The sequence below is a fragment of the Patella vulgata genome, chromosome 1, assembly GCF_932274485.2.
Source record: "Patella vulgata chromosome 1, xgPatVulg1.2, whole genome shotgun sequence".
NCBI classification, from domain to species: Eukaryota; Metazoa; Mollusca; class Gastropoda; family Patellidae; genus Patella; species Patella vulgata.
Window position 1 is genome coordinate 47,486,667 of NC_065879.2, and position 23,889 is coordinate 47,510,555.

The 23,889-nt window shown below is 35.8% G+C and overlaps 1 protein-coding gene across 3 annotated transcripts in view; it reads left to right on the forward strand.

Moving 5' to 3' along the window:
- LOC126807870 (pre-mRNA-splicing factor 38B) overlaps positions 1 to 15,484 on the forward strand; it is a 77,430-nt gene extending 61,946 nt beyond the window's left edge. For all 3 annotated transcript variants that reach the window (XM_050532750.1, XM_050532734.1, XM_050532742.1), the window contains exon 7: positions 12,183 to 15,484. In XM_050532750.1, the coding sequence (XP_050388707.1) occupies positions 12,183 to 12,669 (487 nt within the window). In that variant the 3' untranslated portion in view covers positions 12,670 to 15,484. The remainder of the gene's footprint in view (positions 1 to 12,182) is intronic.
- The last annotated feature ends 8,405 nt before the right edge of the window (positions 15,485 to 23,889 follow it).

The window sequence follows — 23,889 nt, forward strand, 5'->3', positions numbered from 1 at the left end:
ACCGATATTGATGCGAATAATTTAAAAATGTTATTCTTTCGCTAAAAATAGTGCGAAGTTGACCAAATAAATTGTGCGTCACGCGAATATATTTATTTTTTCATTTTGTTTTAACTTATAGTTGATTCATCCGTTATTTTGTTAATTCGGACGGGCCACAACGTATGGTTTGACTGACAGCCAAACGTATGCAAGCGGTAATTTAAAAATAAATTTTATAATGATAAAAGTGTTCCACTATGTATGTATTTGTGTACATCGTATATAGTCATTGTTGATCTTTTTATATGTGGGTAATAGACAGTCTTTGGAAATGGCAATAAAGTGTATACTTGGTCATTTCTAATGTAGGGTCAGTGATGTTACAAATTTAGGCTTTGGTTTAGTGTACTTTAGAAATTAAATTTCAAAATTACTAAAAAAGTAGTAGATTAATCACAACGAAATTGTGAATGTTATTTCTACATGAATCAAGCTCAACACCAAATGTAAAAAAACTGAGTTCTTTATCAAAAATAATAAAATAAAAAGCCAATGATGATGACCTCAGTAAAATACTCCCTTAGCATATTTTAAGTCTTGTATTTTGGGCATGCATTAAATCAAGTGAATATAGGACATAATATTATAATAATATAATACAATTATGATAAATCTATAGGTATACACCAGTGGCGTTGTGCCTATTCGGGAAATAAAAATATTTTTATTGATATTATTAAGACAGAAGACCTGTCCGTCTGTAATTTGTCATTATCTGTGTTTAGTTTATTGCACTTTAAATAGTTTAGATGTCATTTGTTAAGGCATCGCTCAACAGCGGCCTCGCTTCGTACACTCTATCATTTAGCCTCGATCCGGGAGTATGACGTCAACGTAATGGTTAATCTCCGCTCACGACGCCATTTAAAATTAAATCAGTCAACGAAATCCCGTTTAAATCCAAGCTGAATCAAAGCCATCCGTGGGTCTACAGAGTTGATTTTGTGCTTGTTGTGTAAATAAAGATCTAATTTATAATTTCTATGACATCTGAAGCCTAAATAAAGACTTGCAATAATCAGATTTAGCTCTTGCATAATGTATGTTTAAGCTTTCTCTTAAAGAACAGGATATGTTGTACAGTTTTGTCGTATAACATTTGGTCAGTTTCTGGCACTATTTCGTCTGCAAGAATTAATGATTCAATTCTGGAAAATGTATCTGAAACTAGTTCCACTAATGTCTTCGCCAGATCGGCACCAGAAAGCTTCTCTATGTCTTCTTCTCCGTCTGTCATAAATTTGGTAATATTATCGATGGCTGAAGTAAACACAACTCTGGCTTTTCCAAGTTGCGATTTCCTGCCTCTCTCTGTCATGTTCTGATGGATCTTTTCTTGTCATTGATGTTTCTGCTGTGTCACAGGTATCTCCCTTTGATGCCATAATTAGAAAGTATGGTTTTCTAACTGCTTCCTATCCTGGTATTTGAATAGAAATCAGAATATGTCGTTGTCGTAATTTCCAGGTTGTAAATAAACTGTAACTTGTCTTCTAATTATGTCTTGTCTGTTTCTGTCAGAGACTGCAAGGAACTGTTTAAAACTGTGATTGTTGCACTGAATTAAATCCAAAATAATTTCTTCACTAAAAACTTTTATTTTCAGTATACTTGAATATATAAAACAGTGGTTTTAAACAATTCGTCCTCACAGTCTCTCGGTTTCTATGTCTATGGCATTATAGCCTGTGTGTCTAAGAGTTTATTGTCCTTTGTTCAGATTTTACCATAGAGGGTCACATTCTGACCCCGCCTGATAACAGTTCCAAGATTCTTACAATTAAAATAAATCAGTTACACAGCTGGTATACATATTATACTATGAAGGTAATAGCCAAGGACTCACTGACAGTCACATATATAGGACATTTATTAAGTAATATTGTAAGTAATTAAGTATAACTTTTCATTCTAAAGTGCATGTATGAGATAATTTGTATACTGTTGTACGGCTTAGGTATTATAATCATACAAGAGCCAATTAAGTGGCCTCGCTATATTGTTTGATTGTTACGGTAATTTATATATATGTCCAAGGTTAACACTCCCGATTAAACATACATTATGCAAGAGCTAAATCTGCCTATGCCTGAAATGTTATCTGAATTATTAATTAGACATTAATTAACTTATCCAGACAATAATCAAATCTAGATGTTGTCGCTAGCCTGTGATATTTATTGGATTAGAAACCGATTTGCAGCTCAACTTTCATTTATGATTTAATCATGAAATGGATAATCAAGATTGTTTTTTTTATCATAGCAACTTTGGTAATGATGATTGAGGCTAAGCTGAAATTTCAATCGCTTAATTCTCGGTTCATAGTGAATCAATTTGACTGAAATTTTCAGCAGATTGCTTTTACATTTTCTAGTTTTTATACGCCCACATTTTCATGTGGACGTATATTGTATATTATATTATTGCATATGATTTCATTATTATAATCAAGGTTCACTATCCTCCTTACGAAATGGTTTCATTGAATGTTTAGATTGTACATATATACTATTCAAAAAAAGTAGGGGATATTTGATTTTTAAGAGTTATTAAAGTCACCTAATGAAACTGATGAAGAAACAAATGACAAAATGAAATGAAGTTCACATTCATCGATTTATTCCAAATGATCGTTAGACTAAGTAAGGCACAGACTGACCATTATAAGGGTAAAATGATACCCGGGGTCAAACAGCAAAGTTACCACAGCATCACAACCAAGTCAGTAACGGGTAAATCCTCCTCTGTTTGCCAAACAAGCATTGATCCGACGTGGCATACTCCTTATGAGACGTCTAAGGTCATTTTGGTCCAGATTGTCCCATTCCTGTTGCAACGCAGCAGCAAGTTCTTGGACATTGGCAGGACGTTGTTGACGTTGACGTAACCTCTGTCCAAGCATGTCCCAGACATGCTCGATGGGGGAGAGGTCGGGACTCAGTGCTGGCCAAGGTAATGTGGTGATGTTCTGTTGTTGGAGGTAACCTGTAACGATCCTGGCCCTGTGACATCTTGCGTTGTCATCCTGGAAGATGAAACGGCGGCCATGACGTCGTGCGAACGGCACAACATGGACTGCCAAGATGTTGTCCCGGTAGTACTGGCCTGTAACACGCCCTGCAACAACATGTAAAGCCGTTCTTCCAGCAACAGTGATGCCTCCCCACACCATAACAGAACCACCCCTAAATCGATCATGTCTGATGACGTTAACGTCTTGGAAGCGCTCGTTTCGACGACGCCACACCCTCCTACGTCTGTCCAAAAAATCAACAGTGAACCTTGACTCATCTGAAAACATCACATTGCTCCAGCGTCGATTATCCCAGTGTTGACGATCCCTACACCAACGACGTCTTGCCTGAATGTGATGATCTCTCAAACAAGGGATCACGCGAGGACGTTGGGCGTGAAGGTGACCCCTATGCAGTCGATTCCGAATCGTCTGGCCACTCACTCTCACACCAGTGTCTGTTTGAAGACGAGCGCTGATCTGATTTGCTGTGATGACACGATTTCTCAAGGCCAAGGTACGGATAAATCGATCCTGGGCTTGAGTTGTCGCCCTTGGTCGACCTGAGCGTGGTCTGTCCTGTACAGATTGTGTATCACGGTATCTGGACCATAGCCTGCTTATGACAGACTGAGAAACATTCATCGTCCGCGCCACAACCACCTGTGTTGTGCCATTCTGTAGCATGCCAAGGGCACGTAACCTTTCATTTTGGGTAAGCCGACGCATATCAAAATTTGTTTTCTGGTCACCAAAACAATTAAACTGATGTTTCCACCCTGGAATTCAATGCCACAATGACTGTAACATTCAAAGTCAGAGTCGTGCAAATCTTGGGTTGGACCCCCATGATGATCCCAAGCATCACCTGCATTCCATGCGGTAGCTATTGGTGCGTTTGGGCGTCACATGTAACTGGAAATGTTTCTTCTGTTAGGTTCTATAGTGACTTTTTTCATAGTCATTTGCATATTTTAGTATTATGCCCCCAAAATCAAATATCCCCTACTTTTTTTGAATAGTATATATGTTTCGTTCCTTCTGTCTGTATCAGTATTGTGCTTGATAACGACAAGAGAATCATTGTTGAAACGTAGGTTTAATAGAAATACAGTAATTGTTATCCATAGAACTGTTGTGTTTATTTCAATGTGTTCAATTACTAAATGCCATTCAAACAGTATATTTATTCGCACTTAATTGTTACATTTTAGAAAGGAATAAATAAATATATGTGACTTGATATGTAAGTATTGTGAACCGAAGTCAATTTATTGAACGTTAAATAAAATTTAGTCCACCTGTCGCAGGCAAAAGGTACTTACTTACCTGTAAGACGTAAAACTTGCCTTTTGTCAACAAGTAGACAGACGAACATTTCGAGCCCTGGAATGTGAAACACTAAATTTAGATTGAATAATGCTAAAGTATCCTGAATATCCTGATATGCCACGTTGCAGGATATTCTTTGAACCATTTTTATACGCCATGTGGTCGTATATTGCCGTAGCCCCCGTCCGTCCGTCCATCGTCCACAATTTATTGTGAACAGTCTACAGACTACATTTATCATATGATTGTTTTGAAATTGATATATGTTGTTTGCATTAGTGAGATAAAGAAGCCTATTTAATTTCAATAACTTCCACTAATTTCTTCTGGAGTTGTGGCCCTTGTTTCACTTTGTTGCACCTTGTGAACGCTCTAACGACTAAAGTTATCAACCGATCTGTATGAAATTTATATGCCTCATTTAAATTAGTAAAACAAACAAGCCTATTGAATTTCAGCAATTTCCGTTAATTACATCTAGAGTTATGGCCCTTGTTTCACTTTGTTGATTCTTGTGAATGCTCTAATGACAACAGTTATCATCCGATCTGTTTGAAATTGATATGCATCAATTAAATTAGTGAAACGAAGAAGCCTATTGACTTTCAGCAATTTCCGTTAATTATGCCGTGGGTTATGGCCCTTGTTTCACTTTGTTGTACCATGTGAATGCTCTAACGACAAAAGTTATTATCCGATCTGTATGAAATTTATATGTATCATTTAAATTAGTAAAACGAACAAGCCTATTGAGTTGTACCATGTGAATGCTGTACCATGTGAATGCTCTAACGACAAAAGTTATTATCCGATCTGTATGAAATTTATATGCATCATTTAAATTAGTAAAACAAAGAATCCTATTGAAATTCAGCAATTTTCCGTTAATTACATATAGTGTTGAATCTTGTGAATGCTTGACTGACAAAAGTTATCACCTAATCTGTATGAAATTATATGCATCATTTAAATTAGTGAAATGAAGAATCCTATTGAATGTTAGCAATTTCCGTCAATTACTTCTAGAGTTATGGCCCTTGTTTTACTTTGTTGAACCTTGTGAACGTTCGAACGACAAAAGTTTTCATCCGATCCGTATGAAATTTATATGCATTATTTGAATTAGTAAAACGAAAAAGCCTGTCGAATTTCATCAATTTCTGTAGATTACTTCCAGAGTTATGGCCCTTTTTTTAGTTTTTAGAACCTTGTGAACCCTCAAATGACAAAAATTATAATGTCATCTGTATGAAATTGTCTATTAAATTCCCCTAATAACCTACAAAAGAATAAATATGCGACAACCCTTGTCGACTGCTCGGACGATTTAGCTGCTGTGGGCGTATGTTTTTATGCCTGGCAATCTATCTTTAATCGAAATGGATTCACATTTAAGAACTTTTGCATCGGACGGCTATACAAATTTATAAGATTTAGTCCCGAAGGGTCCCCAAATTCTTTATATTTATAACCATGCAGTATGATAATACTCAGCGCAAGAGTCTATGAGACAATAAATAGCCATCTGTCGATCGTCCACAATTTCTTGTGAACACTCTACAGACTACATTTATCATCTGATTGTTTTGAAATTGATATATGTTGTTTCCATTAATTTCTTCTGGAGTTATGGCCCTTGTTTCACTTTGTTGCACCTTGTGAACGCTCTAATGACAAAAGTTATCAACTGATCTGTATGAAATTTATATGCATCATTTAAATTAGTAAAACAAAAAAGCCTAGTGAATTTCAGCAATTTCCGTTAATTACATCTAGAGTTTTGGCCCTTGTTTCACTTTGTTGAATCTTGTGAACGCTCTAATGACAACAGTTATCATCCGATCTGTTTGAAATTGATATGCATCATTTAAATTAGTGAAATGAAGAATCCTATTGACACTAAGGACCGGGTATCATCCAGATCTTACGAAAAAAGGAAAGAAACTACGCTTATCTAGAATTTAATACACGTATCCAGCTAATAGATTGCCGTCAAGAATGTGTTAAATGCCTTCAAGATTCATCGAAAACCGCCCAGTTTGTGCTACCGTGTAGATTAAGAAACACTGTTTATTTTCCCGGACGTTGTCAAGAAAATTACCATTTTATCGAGAGCCGTCTAGTAACTTACAGCTGAGTAGTAATACAATGCCGTTTACTTTTCATGTCTTGTAATTAGTTTGCCCAGTGTCATCTAGAAAACTTAAGGCTTGTTTTTGTGTGAAATATTTAATTTCTATCTCCCAATTTTAGAAACTATATTCAGATTTAGGATCTGAGTACAGTGTCTAAAATTCTCGAATGAATTCCATATTTGTTGAATATCGCCCATTCTTCGGTATTGCCAACGTCCGTTGGGAAAAGTCGATTTACAATGAATTGACAATTTTTCCGGCGTAGATAAAACTCATTTTTATACGCCCACATTTTCATGTGGACGTATTATGCCGTCGCCCCTGTCCGTCCGGACGTCTGTCCGTCCGTCCACAATTGTTTGTGGACTCTCTACAGGTCACAAATCTTATTCGATTTTGACGAAACTTGAAATATTGGTTTAGCCCCAAAAGATCTCGGCTGCTTTCGATATTGGCATGTATCGGATCGAAACTTCGGGGATTATGGCCCCTGATTGTACGAAAAATCACATTTTTAGCAATTTTTATCCGATTTTGTTGAAACTTAAAATGTAAGTTTATAACCCAAAGATCTCGGTTCCTTTCGATATTCGCGCATATCGGATCGTTACTTCCTGAATTATGGCCCCTGATTGTACGAAAAATCGTGTTTTTAGCTTGTGGACCCTATAGCGGTCATAATTTTTATCCGATTTAAAAAAAAGCGTATTATCACATCACCATTACACCCTAAGGAAGGCTGAGTTCGAATTTCGTGAAAATTGGCCCAAAATTGACAGACAAAATGGCCGCCGTTCGTTCTCAAATAGCGTAAAAAATATGGTATATCAAGGTTGTGGACACTATAGAGGTCACAATTTTTATCCGATTTTGTTGAAACTTGAAATGTAAGTTTATAACCCAAAGATCTCGGTTCCTTTCAATATTAGTGCATATCGGACCGTAACTTCCTGAATTATGGCCCCTGATTGTACGAAAAATCACGTTTTTAGCTTGTGGACCCTATAGAGGTCATAATTTTTATCCGTTTTAAAAAACGTATTATCATATCACCGTTACACCATAAGGAAGGCTGAGTTCGAATTTCATGAAAATCGGCCCAAAATTGACAGACAAAATGGCCGCCGTTCGTTCTCAAATAGCGTAAAAATATGGTATATCAAGGTTGTGAACCCTATAGAGGTCACAATTTTTATCCGATTTTGTTGAAACTTGAAATGTAAGTTTATAACCCAAAGATCTCGGTTCCTTTCGATATTTGCGCATATCGGAGCGTAACTTCCTGAATTATGGCCCCTGATTGTACGAAAAATCACGTTTTAGCTTGTGGACCCTATAGAGGTCATAATGTTTATCCAATTTTAAAAAATGTATTATTATATCACCGTTACACCCTAAGGACAGCTGAGGTTGCATTTCGTGAAAATCGGCCCAAAACTGACAGACAAAATGGCCGCCCCTCGTTCTCAAATAGCGTAAAAATATGGTATATCAAGGTTGTGGACCCTATAGAGGTCACAATTTTTATCCGATTTTGTTGAAATTTTAAATATAAGTTTATAACCCAAAGATCTTGGTTCCTTTCGATATTTGCGCATATCGAATTGTAATTTCCTAAATTATGGCCCTTGATTGTAGGAAAAATCACTTTCTTTTTAGCTTGTTCTCTATCCATCTCTCGAAAATGTGGGCGTATCCTGCCTGGTAGCCGCTGGTATAAATATTTTATTATGAATAGTGTCCAACGTTTAAGCTTATTTTTCGAACACGCCAATTCTCGGCACCAATTTCACTAAAATTACATCCCCTACAATCGAGCGATCCTCAATGCAAAACTTTCAACTTGTAATATAGTCCCTTTCCTGCAGGTTGGTGTCATTATAACAGAATAGTGTCCAACGTTTAAGCTTATTTTTCGAACACGCCAATTCTCGACACCAATTTCACTAAAATTACATCGCCTACAATCGAGCGATCCTCAATGCAAAACTTTCAACTTGTAATATAGTCCCTTTCCTGCAGGTTGGTGTCACTATAACAGAATTGCCCTGTGATATAACAGATCAAAGAATAAAACTGCACATAGTCACTTTTTCGACACGTGTTATCTTCAGTAGTTCAGACTACCTGGCATCTCAAATAACCCAACGTTAAAAGAAAGCATGCAGTGTCCGCCTTACAACAGTTTCCATTCATTTATGATTTATTTTATAATTTATTACACAGTTTTGACCACAATGTGTTTCGATTCACATTTTGGTAATCTAAATTGATTCTTATACGGAATTCTTATATTTAGTTCCATTTTGTGTGCGGAAATTAAATCAACGATTAGTTTTAAAATTAATTATGGTACCGAAATAATATCAATCCAATTGTATTTTGGCGAGTGATTAGCTGTCAATATGTACTTGTAAAATACCTTTTATTTATCCATCTAATAATTTATATTCAGATTTCATATCAAGTCAATTAAATGTTGTCTAAACATTAAAATCATAACGCCAATTAACAAACAATACGAGTATACTTTATTACAAAAACATCGGTGAAGTATTCTAAAAATCTAAAATCATAACGGCAATTAAATAACAATACGAATATACTTCACTACAAAAACATGTGTCTGGATTAGGGGTAGCGGCCATTCAAAGAATCTAACGACAGACATTTATTACTGTTGTATATTCCATGCGATGGTGGTGTAACTACAAGTCTGTGAGCGATATGGTTTCAGACGGAACCGAGACAGGTGGCTAGAATTTGTGATATAAGCAGGCGGTCCTTCAAAGAATATAATCTAAATTGTAATGACGAACATTTATGACTGTATATTCCAAGCGACGGCATAGGCTATGGTTTCGGATGGAACAGAGACAGCTAGGACGTGGCTGGAATTTGTCATTTATAAAACAATAGCAGTAGGTCATTCAAAGAATATAATCTGATATGGCCAATTAAATTTTGAACTTTTGTGTAAATATGTTTTTATATTTTGTGTAGTCCGGGCAAAATTTCTCTCATAGCACACTGTATGGCGTATGCCCGTCTTCATTAGCCCAGGTTAGGAGCAGAACAGTAGGACGTTAAACCCCATTTCATTTCATTTCATTTCATATTTTGTGTAAACTGTGCAATATATGTTATGTTTATATAGTTTGTAGAGGGACCACCCATGTATTTGGATATTAAATATTATAATGACCCTGCTTATTTTGCTTTTGTTTTTTTGATTAGAAATACTTGATTTTATTGTGACAAGACTAATTATAAACTAGATACGATTTGCGGTCCTTGCCCGTTAGAATGGGGGAAACTGTACCTACAATAATTGTTAACAATTCCCCTCCTTCGGTATTTCTTCAACATTCCCAAGGGGTGGGGATACAAAAATAAATGTTGGCGAAAATAGTCCCCCAAAGACACCTAGATAAATGGCGAAATTGACGTTACATTTGTTGCGGAAACGAGAACTGCACACATTAAATTTGTAAATTCACAAATACATTTGTTGTTAATTGCGGAAGCGTGTAAATAACCCAGAAAGCAAGATTATAAGTAACAAGATATAAGTCCATTGTTTTGTTAATTTCTAATAAATAAAATGTGAGTTTTATCTACGCCGGGAAAATTGTCAATTTATTGTAAATCGACTTTTCCCAACGGACGTCGGCAATACCGAAGAATGGATGATATTCAACAAATATGCAATTCATTCGAGAATTTTAGACACTATACTCAGATTCTAAATCTGAACATAGTTTCTAAAATTGGGAGATAGAAATTAAATATTTCACACAAACGCCTTAAGTTTTCTAGATGACACTGGGCAAACTAATTACAAGACATGAAAAGTAAATGGCATTGCATGACTACTCACCCGTAAGTTACTAGACGGCTCTCGGTAAAGTGGTAATTTGGCGTAAAATCTAAACGCCTCAAGTAATTAAACACTCTGTTCATTTCTTGACAACGTCCGAGAAAATAAAGGCCTTGTTTAAAAGCTAAACCTCTTTCAAATCTAAATGGAAGTGTTCATTTCTAAAAAACATCCTGAGAAACTGGACGGTCGCAAACAGATGATTGATGTCAAAAGTAAACGGTGTTTCTTAATCTACACGGTAGCACAAACTGGGCGGTTTTTGATGAATCTTGACGGCATTTAACACATTCTTGACGGCAATCTAGATGATAAGCGTAGTTTCTTTCCTTTTTTCGTAAGATCTGGACGATACCCGGTCCCTGGTCCCTAGTGTGAATGTCAGCAAATTACGTCTAGAGTTATGGCCCTTGATTTACTTTGTTGAACTTTGTGAAGATTCGAACGACAAAAGTTATCATCCGATCTGTATGAAATTTATATGCATTATTTGAATTAGTAAAACGAAAAAGCCTGTCAAATATGAACAATATCTGTAGATTACTTCCAGAGTTACGGCCCTTGTTTAAGTTTTTAGAACCTTGTGAACCCTCAAACGACGAAAATTATAATGTCATCTGTATTTATGAAATTGTCTATTAAATTCCCCTAATTACCAACAAAAGAATAAATATGTGACAACCCTTGTCGACTGCTCGGACAATTTAGCTGCTGTGGGCGTATATTTTGTTGCCTGGCAACCTATCTTTGGTTATTATAGCAGCTTTCGAACTTACGTTCTTTTTATTTTTATACGCCCACATGGAAATGTGGATGTATATTGCCGTAGCCCCCGTCCGTCCGTCTGTCGGTCCATCGTCCACAATTTCTTGTGAACGCGCCAACGCCAAAAGTTATCATCCAGTTGTTTAAAAATTGATTTATGTTTTTTACATTAATAGTGAGATGAAGAAGCCTATTTAATTTCAATAATTTCTGTTTATTACATCTAGAGTTATGGCCCTTGTTTCCCTTTGTTAAACCTTGTGAACGCTCTAATGCCAAAAGTTAACATCTGATCTTTGTGAAATTTATATGCAATATTTAAATTAGGGAAACAAAGAAGCCTATTGAATTTCAGCAATTTCCGTTTATTACTTCTAGAGTTATGGCCCTTGTTTCAAGTTGTTTAACCTTGTGAACGCTCTTAACGCCAAAAGTTATCATCCTATCTTTCTGATATTTATATGCATTATTTGAATTAGTGAAATGAAGAAGCCTATTGAATTTCAGCTATTTCTGTTTATTACGTCTAGAGTTCTGGCTTTGTTTCACTTTATTGAACCTTGTGAACGCTTGATTTATGAAAGTTATCATCCGATATGTATGAATTTTAACTTGCGAAAAAGAGGTCTGTTGAATTTCAGCAATTTTCTTCAATGGCGATTGTGAACCTTGTGAACGTTTGAATGACAAAAGTGTTCGTGTGATCTGGTTAAATTTATATGCATTATTTAAATTAGTAAAACCAAAAAGCCTGTCAAATTTCAACAATTTCTGTAGATTACTTCCAGAGTTGAGACCCTTGTTTCAGTTTGTAGAACCTTGTAAACCCTCAAAGGACAAAATTTATGGAACTGTCTTGTAAAGGCCCCCAATTTCCTACAAGGATTTAGCTGCTGTGGGCATATGTTTCGTTGCCTGGCAACCTATCTTTTCTGCTGTGGTTAATGCTTTCCTTAAATATTCAGATCTTGATGAATTGTATCAGTAAATGATGAATGATATTCTTTTGTAGTCCTGATTATGGTAGAAGAGAAGGGGCCCGTTCCAGATCACCCAGGCACTCATCACCAAGGCGAAGATCACCCAGACCTTCTCCAAGAAGATCACCCAGACATTCTCCTCCAAGAAGATCACCTCCGCGTCGGTCACCACCTCGTAGATCACCTCCGCGTCATCATTCACCCTCCTATAAACATAGAAAACAATCTAGGCATTCACCTGATCATAATGGAGATGATTTTATGCGAGAGTTAGAGCGAGAGAAAAGGCGACAAATTAGGGAGCGCGAAAAAAGGGAGAAAAGATCAAGATCCCATAGTAGAGACCATAAGAGATTGTGCAGCCGTGATCATAAAGACAGAAAACATAGATCTCATTCTCGAGATAAAAAAAATTTGAAATCAAAACGTCAAGATAGAGATACAGAGAAGCATAATTTGGATAATTGTGGTAGTAGTTCTCATCGTAGTTCTAAACATCGTAACGGAGCTCATTTGTAACACTAGTTCATGATAACATGTAAATATTTTCATATCAACTTATTTTTTTTTTAAAAATTGCATATGAATTAAAATATGTTGCTGAGAACATGCAACCATATTGAACAGTGTCTTTATGTCATAACTACACAAAATAGAAATTAAACGAAAAATTGTTTGTATTTTAAATTAATGTTGTAAATATAAAGTTTAGTGCCATTTTAAAAGAATAGGCAATTGTTAGATTGTTCTCATCTTAGAATGTTGCCTCAAATTATGAAATTAAAATGCTACTTGTGTTAACCATACAGATTCAAGCCACCATGAATTGCTTCTTGATTTGCTAAAAGCTAGATAAAGATTTAGAATGTACTAAAACAGATTTTTGTTTAAACTATATTTTATTTTTAACTGTGTTAAACCATCACTGATATTTATAGTATAATAAACAGTATGTTATTAATGTTACAGCACAGACAATGCAAAATGTCAAAAATCATGTTATTGGCATATTAAGATATAAATTATGTTCACCTTTGTAGTGCCTCTAATCTCACACATTCTGTGAGTAAATTTAGTAAAATCACAAACTGTCATAAGTATTTTTATAATGTACCAAATTTAAGGACCAAATCATTTGGATAAACACTGAATATTATGTGTGGTTTAATAAAGGTCAAGAGCCAGATATTAAGTAATATATTGATATTGTGTGAAAGCATTGGCTGAAGAGTTGTATCAATATTCTATGCAGTGTCTCCCTCTTGCCCTTAAAATACAGACACACGTAGTACATTTCTATGAAATATCAGACACATCTAATATTTTCTGCCATCTTGTATGGGGGGTTGGATGGCTGAATGGTTAGCGTGCGCGCGTTGTATCATAAAGTCTGTCATTGAGTCGACTGGCGTGGTTTCGAATCCCCGGTTGTACGTGACAAGGAGTAGTGTCGCCTGTCCAGCCTCGTGCGTTTTCTCCAGGTCCTCCAGTTTCCTCCCACTGCTAAAGACACCTACGCGCAATCGAATTATTGAAATAGAATTAAACCATATGTTAGTCCCGAAATGACCTAGTTTGTGTCGAGAGGACGTTAAACCCCATTTCTCTCCCTCTCTCTCTCTACCATCTTGTACAAATAATGTACAATTGGCACATTACCAGTACCATTTTTTGTGCATTATTCCAAATAACTTTCTTTAAACAGTTTTCTACTTTTTATTATACGCCCACATTGAAATGTATTCAATAATTTCCATTTATTACGTCTAGAGCTATGGCCCTTGTTTCACTTTGTTGAATTTTGTGAACGCTCTAATACCAAAAGTTAACATCCGATCTTTGTGAAATTTATATGCAATATTTAAGTTAGTGAAACGAAGAAGCCTATTGAATTTCAGCAATTTCCGTATATTACGTCCAGAGTTATGGCCCTTGTTTCACTTTATTGAACCATGTGAACGCTCTAACGCCAAAAGTTATCCGATGTTTGTGAAATTTATATGCATTATTTAAATTAGTGAAATGAAGAAGCCTATTGAATTTCAACAATTTCTGTTAACTACATCTAGAATTATGGCCCTTATTTCACTTTATTGAACCTTGTGAACGCTCTAACATCAAAAGTTATCTGCCGATCTGTATGAAATTTGCTTGGTCATTTAAATTAGTAAAGAGAAGAATCCTATTGAATTTCAAGAATTTCCGTTTATTACATCTAGAGTTATGGCCCTTGTTTCACTTTATTGATCCTTGTGAACGCTCTTACACCAAAAGTGATCATCCAATCTTTCTGAAATTTATATGCATTATTTAAATTAGTTATGGCCGTTGTTTCACTTTATTGACCCTTGTGAATGCTGTAACTCCAAAAATTATCACCCAATCTTTGTGAAATTGATATGCATGATTTAAATTAGTGAAACGAAGACGCCTATTGAATTTCCGTCAATTACTTCTAAGAGTTATGGCCCTTGTTTCACTTTGTTGCACCATGGGAACGCTCTAATGATCTGTATGAAATTTACATGTGTCATTTAAATTAGTCAAGAGAAGAATCCTATTGAATTTCAGCAATTTCGATTTATTACTTCTAGAGTTATGGCCCTTGTTTCACTTTTTTACACTTTGTGAATGCTCTAACCTCTGAAGTTAACTGACGATCTGTATGAATTTTACATGTGTCATTTAAATTAGTTAAGAAAAGAATCCTATTGAATTTCAGCAATTTCTGTTTATTACTTCTAAAGTTATGGCCCTTGTTGCACTTTGTGAACGCTCTAACCTCTAATGTGCCATTTAAGTTGTGAACGCTCCAACGCCAAAAGTTATCAACGGATCTTTGTGAAATTTATATGCATTATTTAAATTAGTGAAACCACGAGGCCTATTGAATTTCATCAATTTACAATAATTACTTCTAGAGTTATGGCCCTTGTTTTACTTTGTTAAACCTTGTTAATGCTCGATTGATGAAAGTCATCATCCGATATGTATGAAATTTATATGCATCATTTAAATTTGTGAAACAGAGGTCTATTGAATTTCAGCAATTTCCGTCAATAATTTCTAGAGTTATGGCGCTTGTGAACGTTTGAATGACAAAAGTGATCATGTGATCTGTATGAAATTTATATGCATTATTTAAATAAGTAAAACGAAAAAGCCTGTCAAATTTCAGCAATTTCTGTAGATTACTTCCAGAGTTGAGACCCTTGTTTCAGTTTGTAGAACCTTGTAAATCCTCAAACGACAAAATTTTATAATCTGATCTGTATGGAACTGTCTTGTAAAGGCCCCCAATTACCTACAAAGGAATAAATATGTGACAACCCTTGTTGACCGCTAGGATGATTTAGCTGCTGTGGGCGTATGTTTCATTGCCTGGCAACCTATCTTTTAGTAATATGCAGATATTCCTGTACAAATTTCATAATTTAAATTCTGTTTACTTTCCAAATGAAACATATATAGAGCTCGTTGAGAAATTTGTGGGTGAGAATTAATAACTATTTTACTTGGTTTGAATATTTAGGTAATGTGGATTTAAGTGTGTTCATTTTTTATGAACATTTGAGATTATTTACATTAAATATGCATTATGTAAGAGGTAAATCTGCCTATTAGTATTACAGGTTTTTATACGCCCACATTGAAATGTGGTCATATATTGTTGTTGCGTCGGTCATTGTGGACGCTCTATAGGTTAAAGTTAATATCCGATTGACTTTAAATTTATACACAATGTTTAAGGTCATGAGACGAAGAAGCCTATTGATTTTCAACGATTTTCAATAATTACTGCCAGAGTTATGGCCCTTGATCACTTCAAAAAATCTTGTTGACACTCTAGAGATCAAAGTTAATATCCGATTGACTTTAAATTTATACACAATAATTGAGACGAAGAATCCTATTGATTTTCAACGATTTTCGATAATTACTGTCAGAGTCATGGCCCTTGATCACTTCAGAAAATCTTGTGGATGCTCTAGAGGCTAAAGTTAATATCCGATTGACTTTAAATTTATACACAGTGTTTATACACAGCAATGAGATGAAGAATCATATTGATTTTCAATGATTTCGGATAATTACTTACTGCCAAAGTTATGGCCCTTGATCACTTTGAAAAATCTTGTGACGCTCTAGAGGCTAAAGTTATCATCCGATTGACTTCAGATTGATACACAGAGTTTAAAGTCTTGAGACCAACAAGTATATTGATTTTTATACACCCACATTGAAATGTGGACGTATATTGCCGTCGCCCCCGTCCGTCCTTCCATCGTCCACAATTTCTTTTGAACGCTTTAACGTCAAAAGTTATCATCCAATTGTTTTAAAATTGATATATGTTGTTTACATTAGTGAGATGAAGAAGCCTATATAATTTCAATAATTTCCATTTATTATGTCTAGAGTTATGGCCCTTTTTATACGCCCACATTGAAATGTGGACGTAAATTGCCGTCGCCCCCGTCCGTCCGTCGTCCACAATTTCTTGTGAACGCTCTAACGCCAAAAGTTATCATCCAATTGTTTTAAAATTGTGAACACTCTAACTCCAAAAGTTATCATCCGATCTTTCTGAAATTTACATGCATTATTTAAATTGGTGAAACGAAGAAGCCTATTGAATTTCAGCAATTTCTGTTTATTACGTCTAGAGTTATGCACCTTGTTTCACTTTATTGAACCATGTGAACGCTCCGACGCAAAAAGTAATCATTCGATCTTTGTGAAATTTATATGCATTATTAGGATTAGTGTAATGGAGAATCCTATTAAAATTGATATGCTGTTTACAGTAGTGAGTTGAAGAAGCCTATTTAATTTCAATAATTTCCATTTATTACCTCGAGAGTTATGGCCCTTGTTTCACTTTGTTGAACCTTGTGAGCGCTCTAATGCCAAAAGTTAACATACGATCTTTGTGAAATTTATATGCAATATTTAAGTGTGTGAAACGAAGAAGCCTATTGAATTTCAACAATTTCTGTTTATTACGTCTAGAGTTATGGCCCTTGTTTCACTTTATTGATCCTTGTGCACGCTATCACGTCAAAAGTTACATGCATTATTTAAATTAGTGAAAGGAAGAAGCCTATTAAATTTCAGCAATTTCTGTTTATTACGTCTAGAGTTATGGCCCTTGTTTCACTTTGTTGAACCTTGTGAACGCTCTAACGCCAAATGTTATCATCCGATCTTTCTGAAATTTATGTGCATTATTTAGATTACTGAAATGAAGAAGCCTATTGAATTTCGGCAATTTCCGTTTATTACGTCTAGAGTTATGGCCCTTGTTTCACTTTATTGATCCTTGTGAACACTGTTTATTATGTCTAGAGTTATGCCCCTTGTTTCACTTTATTGAACAATGTGAACGATCCAACGCAAAAAGTTATCATTCGATCTTTGTGAAATTTATATGCATTATTAGGATTAGTGTAACGGAGAATCCTATTGAATTTCAGCAATTTCCGTTTATTACGTGTAGGCAAAATAGTGTATTCAAGCAAAATAGTGTTATCAGGAAATGGACTGCTCCTTGTGTACAAAATACACAACAAACAGTGGTAACAGGTGTCCGGAAGAGTAAGCTTACCCTGTCTGGCGCCATAGCTGCATCCAAACTATTAGGCGAAATCTCGGTAAAATAGTGTGATTGGCCAATGGACTATCAATGACAGCCTACACCGGTTGTGTTCCCAAAACAAACGGTATAGGCAAAATAGTGTAATCAGGCAAAATAGTGTAGTCAGCAAATGGACTGCTCACCGTGTACAAAATACACGACAAACAGTGGTAACAGGTGTCCGGAAGAGTAAGCTTACCCTGCCTGGCGCCACACCCGCCATAGCTGCATCCAAACTATTAGGCGAAATGTCGGTAAAATAGCGTGATTGGCCAATGAACTATCGGTATGCAAAATGCACGCGATGAACTGTGTTAACGATGTAGTATACATTATCAGGGAGATAGTAATAGTGTACGTGTCAATTAAATATATCTAGAATAATAGCCGAAAGAGACACGTTATATTTACCAATCAAATCAATATGACGGCCATAAAACTTTTTAAAGGTTTTAATAAGTTGAGTGCGCAAGTATCCTTGTAGTTGAAGCTTAGATGACAAATGCCTCGATCTACTTAAAAAATCAGAATAAAAGGAACAAGCTCTGCCTAACGAATTAGCTGAGACACAAACACTCCATAAGCTGGTGATATTGGAATGTTACTACTAATAAATGGAAAGTTAACAATCGGAAAGTCAGTCATCACGTTTATCGTACAATTTAACACTCAGTTTATGGCAATTGTCAAAATCGAGACGCAGATCCAAGTAGGAAGCGTAATTGTCACTGTCAGTGGTGTTTTTAATTTCGAGCTCATCAGGATATATGAATTCTACATTATCACTAAATTTAGGATTATTAAGTGATAAAACGTCATCGATATATCGATAAGTGAAATTAAAAGTCTGACTGATCGTTTATTAGTTTTTACGACTAATCGTTTATTAGTCGTAGGAATAGAGAAACAGATCAGCAAGCAAAGGTGCACAGTTGGTGCCCATGGGGATGGTATGAAATTTATATGCATTATTTAAATAAGTAAAACGGAAAAGCCTGTCAAATTTCAACAATTTCTGTAGATTACTTCCAGAGTTGAGACCCTTGTTTCAGTTTGTAGAACCTTGTAAACCCTCAAACGACAAAATTTATAATCTGATCTGTATGGAACTGTCTTGTAAAGGCCCCCGATTACCTACAAAGGAATAAATATGCGACAACCCTTGACGACCGCTCGGACGATTAAGCTGCTGTGGGCGTATGTTTTGTTGCCTGGCAACCTATCTTTAATGAATCTTTATGACTTGAACAGCTAAGTCCATGATGTTAAAAGTTTCGTATACTAAACGTTAGCATGGGGCAGAACTTTATAAAATCCAAATAAATTCTAATGGTTTTCTGATAAATTACTTAATGATTTGTTACTCTTAATCAGATTTTAATGTATTATAAACGTTTCATTACCGAAAAAAGTAAAAATTTGCGACAACTCTTGTTGACTGCCCAGACGACATAGCTGCTGTGGGCGTAATGTTTCGTTGCCTGGCAACCTATCTTTATTTTGGCTTCAAATGTTACATAAATTATTATTTAGATATTTATTCACATGACAAGCCTATAATCAACTCTCTAGTCTAGATCATTGGATGGCCCAGATGTAAATGGATTAAAATATGATCGCCATTGTGTCTCGATTAACGTGGCTACGATAATAAACAATCTATCTATGTCAAAACATCAAACAGTGATAACGTCGCTCAGAATAAAGTAATTTGAATGAAATTTTCAATTTATTAATTTTGAATTGTCTATTTTGGAACCATTATAGCAAGAATAGTCAGCTCTTTATCTAAATCTTACATACTGCATCTATAAAAAAAATTAATGTCATTTGTAAATATTTATAACATTGTTTGATAATTCCGTGTAAATACATTGAATACAAATTATTTTAAATTGAATGATGATTCGTTTTACCATACTTCTGATTTTTATACGCCCACATTGAAATGTGGTCGTATATTGTCGTCGCCCCCGTCCGTCCGTCCGGCGTTCCGGCGTCCACAATTGCTTGTGGACGCTCTAGAGGCTAAAGTTAATATCCGATTGACTTTAAATTTATATACAGTGTTTAAGGCCATGAAACGAAGAAGCCTATTGATTTCAGCGATTTCCGATAATTACTGCCAGAGTTATGGCCCTTGATCACTTCAAAAAATCTTGTGGTCACTCTAGAGGCTAAAGTTAATATCCGATTGACTTTAAATTTATACACAGTGTTTAAGGTCATGAAGCAAAGAAGCCTATTGATTTTCAGTGATTTCCGATAATTACTGCCAGAGTTATGGCCCTTGATCACTTCAAAAAATCTTGTGGATGCTCTAGAGGTCAAAGTTAATATCCAATTGACTTCAAATTTATACACAGTGTTTAAGGTCATGAGCTGAAGAAGCCTATTGATTTTCAGCGATTTCCAATAATACTGCCAGAGTTATGGCCCTTGATCACTTCAAAAAATCTTGTGGACGCTCTAAAGGCCAAAGTTAATATCCGATTGACTTTAAATTTATACACAGTGTTTAAGGTCATGAGACGAAGAAGCCTATCGATTTTCAGCGATTTCCGATAATTACTGCCAGAGTTATGGCCCTTGATCACTTCAAAAAATCTCGTGGACGCTCTACAGGCCAAAATTAATATCCGATTGACTTTAAATTTATACACAGTGTTTAAGGTTATGAGACGAAGAAGCCTATTGATTTTCAGCGATTTCAGATAATTACTGCCAGAGTTATGGCCCTTGATCACTTTGAAAAATCTTGTGGACGCTCTAGAGGCTAAAGTCAATATCCGATTGACTTTATATTTATACACAGTGTTTAAGGTCATGAGACGAAGAAGTCTATTCATTTTCAGTGATTTTCGGTAAAATTACTGCCAGAGTTATGGCCCTTGATCACTTCAAAATATCTTGTGGACGCTCTAGAGGCCAAAGTTAATATCCGATTGACTTTAAATTTATACACAGTGCTTAAGGTCATGAGACGAAGTAGCCTATTGATTTTCAGCGATTTACGATAAGTACTGCCAGAGTTATGGCCCTTGATCACTTTGAATAATCTTTTGGACACTCTAAAGGCTAAAGTTAATATCCGATTGACTTTAAATTTATACACAGTGTTTAGGGTCATGAGATGAAGTCTATTCATTTTCAGTGATTTTCGATATTTACTGCCAGAGTTATGGCCCTTGATCACTTTGAAAAATCTTGTGGACGCTCTAGAGGCCAAAGTCTATATCCGGTTGACTTTAAATTTATACACAGTGTTTAAGGTCATGAGACAAAGAAGTCTATTCATTTTCAGTGATTTTCGATAATTACTGTCACAGTTATGGCCCTTGATCACTTTGAAAAATCTTGTGACGCTCTAGAGGCTAAAGTTATCATCCGATTGACTTCAGATTGATACACAGAGTTTAAGAGCTTGAGACGAACAAGTATATTGAATTTCAATGAATTTTTATGACTTGAACAGCTAAATCCATGATATTAAAAACCAAACAAATTCTAATGGTTTTCTGATAATTACTTCATGAGTGTATTATAAATGTTTCATTACCGAAAGAAGTAAAAATATGCGACAAAACTTGTTGACTGCCCGGACGATTTAGCTGCTGTGGGCGTATGTTTCGTTGCCTGGCAACCTATCTTTATGCCACTTTGTCAGAGAAGATTTCTGTTTTGAAAAATCACATAGCCATATAGTTCACTGGGCAAGAATTAACAACAGTTTGTTTTAAATTGACCTTTTGGTATGATAAAAGACTGATTAATGGCAACATATTTTTCCAACTTACACAGACACATTAATTGTCCCCCTGCCTTTCGAAGAAAGCAGGGGACTATTAAAATGGGTTCTTCCGTCTGTCTGTCCATCACACTTTTTGGGACAATAACTCTAAACATTTTATTAGGTCTCCGGCATGGTTCCCCCTTGTCAGTGATGCAGGACGAAAAACTGCGGTCCCGTGTACACATTGGCGCGCACGTAAAAGATCCCTTGACTGTTGGAATTCGATATAAGAGAAGGCCGTAGTGCCGCTGTCCGGGCAAAATTTCCCTCATAGCACACTCTATGGCGTATGCCGTCTTCATTAGCCCAGTTCGGAGCAGAACAGTAGGACGTTAAACCCCATTTCATTTCATTTCTGTTTATTAGGTCAATGCCTTGATAGAGTTCTAATTAAGTGAGAGTGATGAAACCTGGTGTATAGTTTCATTGTATCAATACCGTGACTAAGTTAAATAATGAGCATTTTCTGCTCAGGGTAAGCAGAGCGATAAGCAATTTGATTGGCCCGGACTTTGGAACACAATAACTCTCCTTCTAATTGAACTATAAAGTTCAAACTTGATGTAGGTGTTTATTATAGGTCAACGCCTTGATGGAGTTCGAAGATGGGCTTTTCTGCTTGGGTAAGCAGAGATAAGCAATTTGATTAGTTAATGCTTTGGGACACGATAACTTTAGTTCTAATTAAGTCAATAAGTGAGAGTGATGTGTCATCAATTTATTTTGGGATTTCGGCGGGGGACATCAGCCTCACTGTTGGCGTGTTGGCACTTCAACTAGGAGCAGAAAATTGTCCTTTATGTTGAGATATATTACTGAGCATTGCAAAGAAAGATAGTTCACAGATTTCTAATCTAAGGGGGGTCTGTGAGAAATATTCAGGAAATATATGTTTGAGGGGTTTTGTCATGGGGGGGTTGGATGGCCGAATGGTTAGCACGCTCGCGCTGTATCATACGGTCTGTCATTGAGTCAACTGGTGGGGTTTCGATTTCCCGGTTGTACGTGACAAGGAGTAGGGTCGCCTGTCCAACCTCGTGGGTTTTCTCCGGGTCCTCCGGTTTCCTCCCACTGCTAAAGACCCCTACACGCAAGCGAATTATTGAAATAAAATTGAACCATGTGTTAGTCCCGAAATGACCTTGTTTGTGTCGAGTGGACGTTAAACCTGATTTCTCTGTCTCTCGGTTTTGTCATGTACAATGTGTGATGAACTTTCCATACTTGTATCCATAACAGATCTCAAGATCTACATGGCGTACTTTATATTGCTCGGCCAAAAAACACTACACCTGTATTGATTCATACTGATATAATGCTGGAAAAAATCACAAACCATGCTGAGACCAAACAACAGACATTTAAGAACATAATAACTTGTTACAGAGTTGTATACATGGGCCTATGGGAACTTTGAACTTTTACACATATTAAAACAAGTACCCGTTTCTAATAAAAGAAGCCCTGTTATCAGCACACAACCATTTAAAATAAATTATGTTTCCTGGCTTTCTTTAAAGCAAAAATATCGCCAGACCACTTTGGCTTGTGTCAAAAATAAATGTTGATTTCAGTTTACTTTATATTATTTGATTTGCTATGTGGGATTACAATTTATCTTTGTTTAAAATTTATGTCCAGATAAAGCCATTGACAAGATACAATAAATTTATTAGTGTTACAATGTCCACACAGTAACAAAAAACACAAACCTCCAAATACGGCAAAGTCGACCATTATAGCTGTAAAATAATGCCAAATCGCACTGAGAATGTTTTAAAAATTCCAGGGAACTCTTTCAAAGTCAAAATGTGAATGGAGAATTAACTCCACCCCACAAAAAGTCTTGGGGGGGGTTCAACGTCATGCCCGAATGGTTAATCTCTAGAGTTAAAGGAGTTCGAAATTTTGAAATTATTTTTGCCTATTAAAATGAATTCGTCCATTTGTACTTTCCTCACACTTTTTGAGACAAAATAAATCTGCTTCTAAATCTAAATGGGATAAAATGCTCAAACTTATTAGGGATATGATGATCATTTTCTGCTTTGGCTAAGCAGAGAAAAGCAGTTTCATTGGTCGAAACTTTGGGACACAATAATTTTGCTTCTATTATAATTGGAGAAAAATGTTCAAGCTTGTAGATGTTCATATGTTGGAATGTCTTGGTTTTTCATACGCCCCCGTCCTTCCGGCGTCCACAATTGCTTGTAGACGCTCTAGAGGCTAAATTTAATATCCGATTGACTTTAAATTTATACACAGTGTTTAAGGTCATGAGACGAAGAAGCCTATTGATTTACAACAG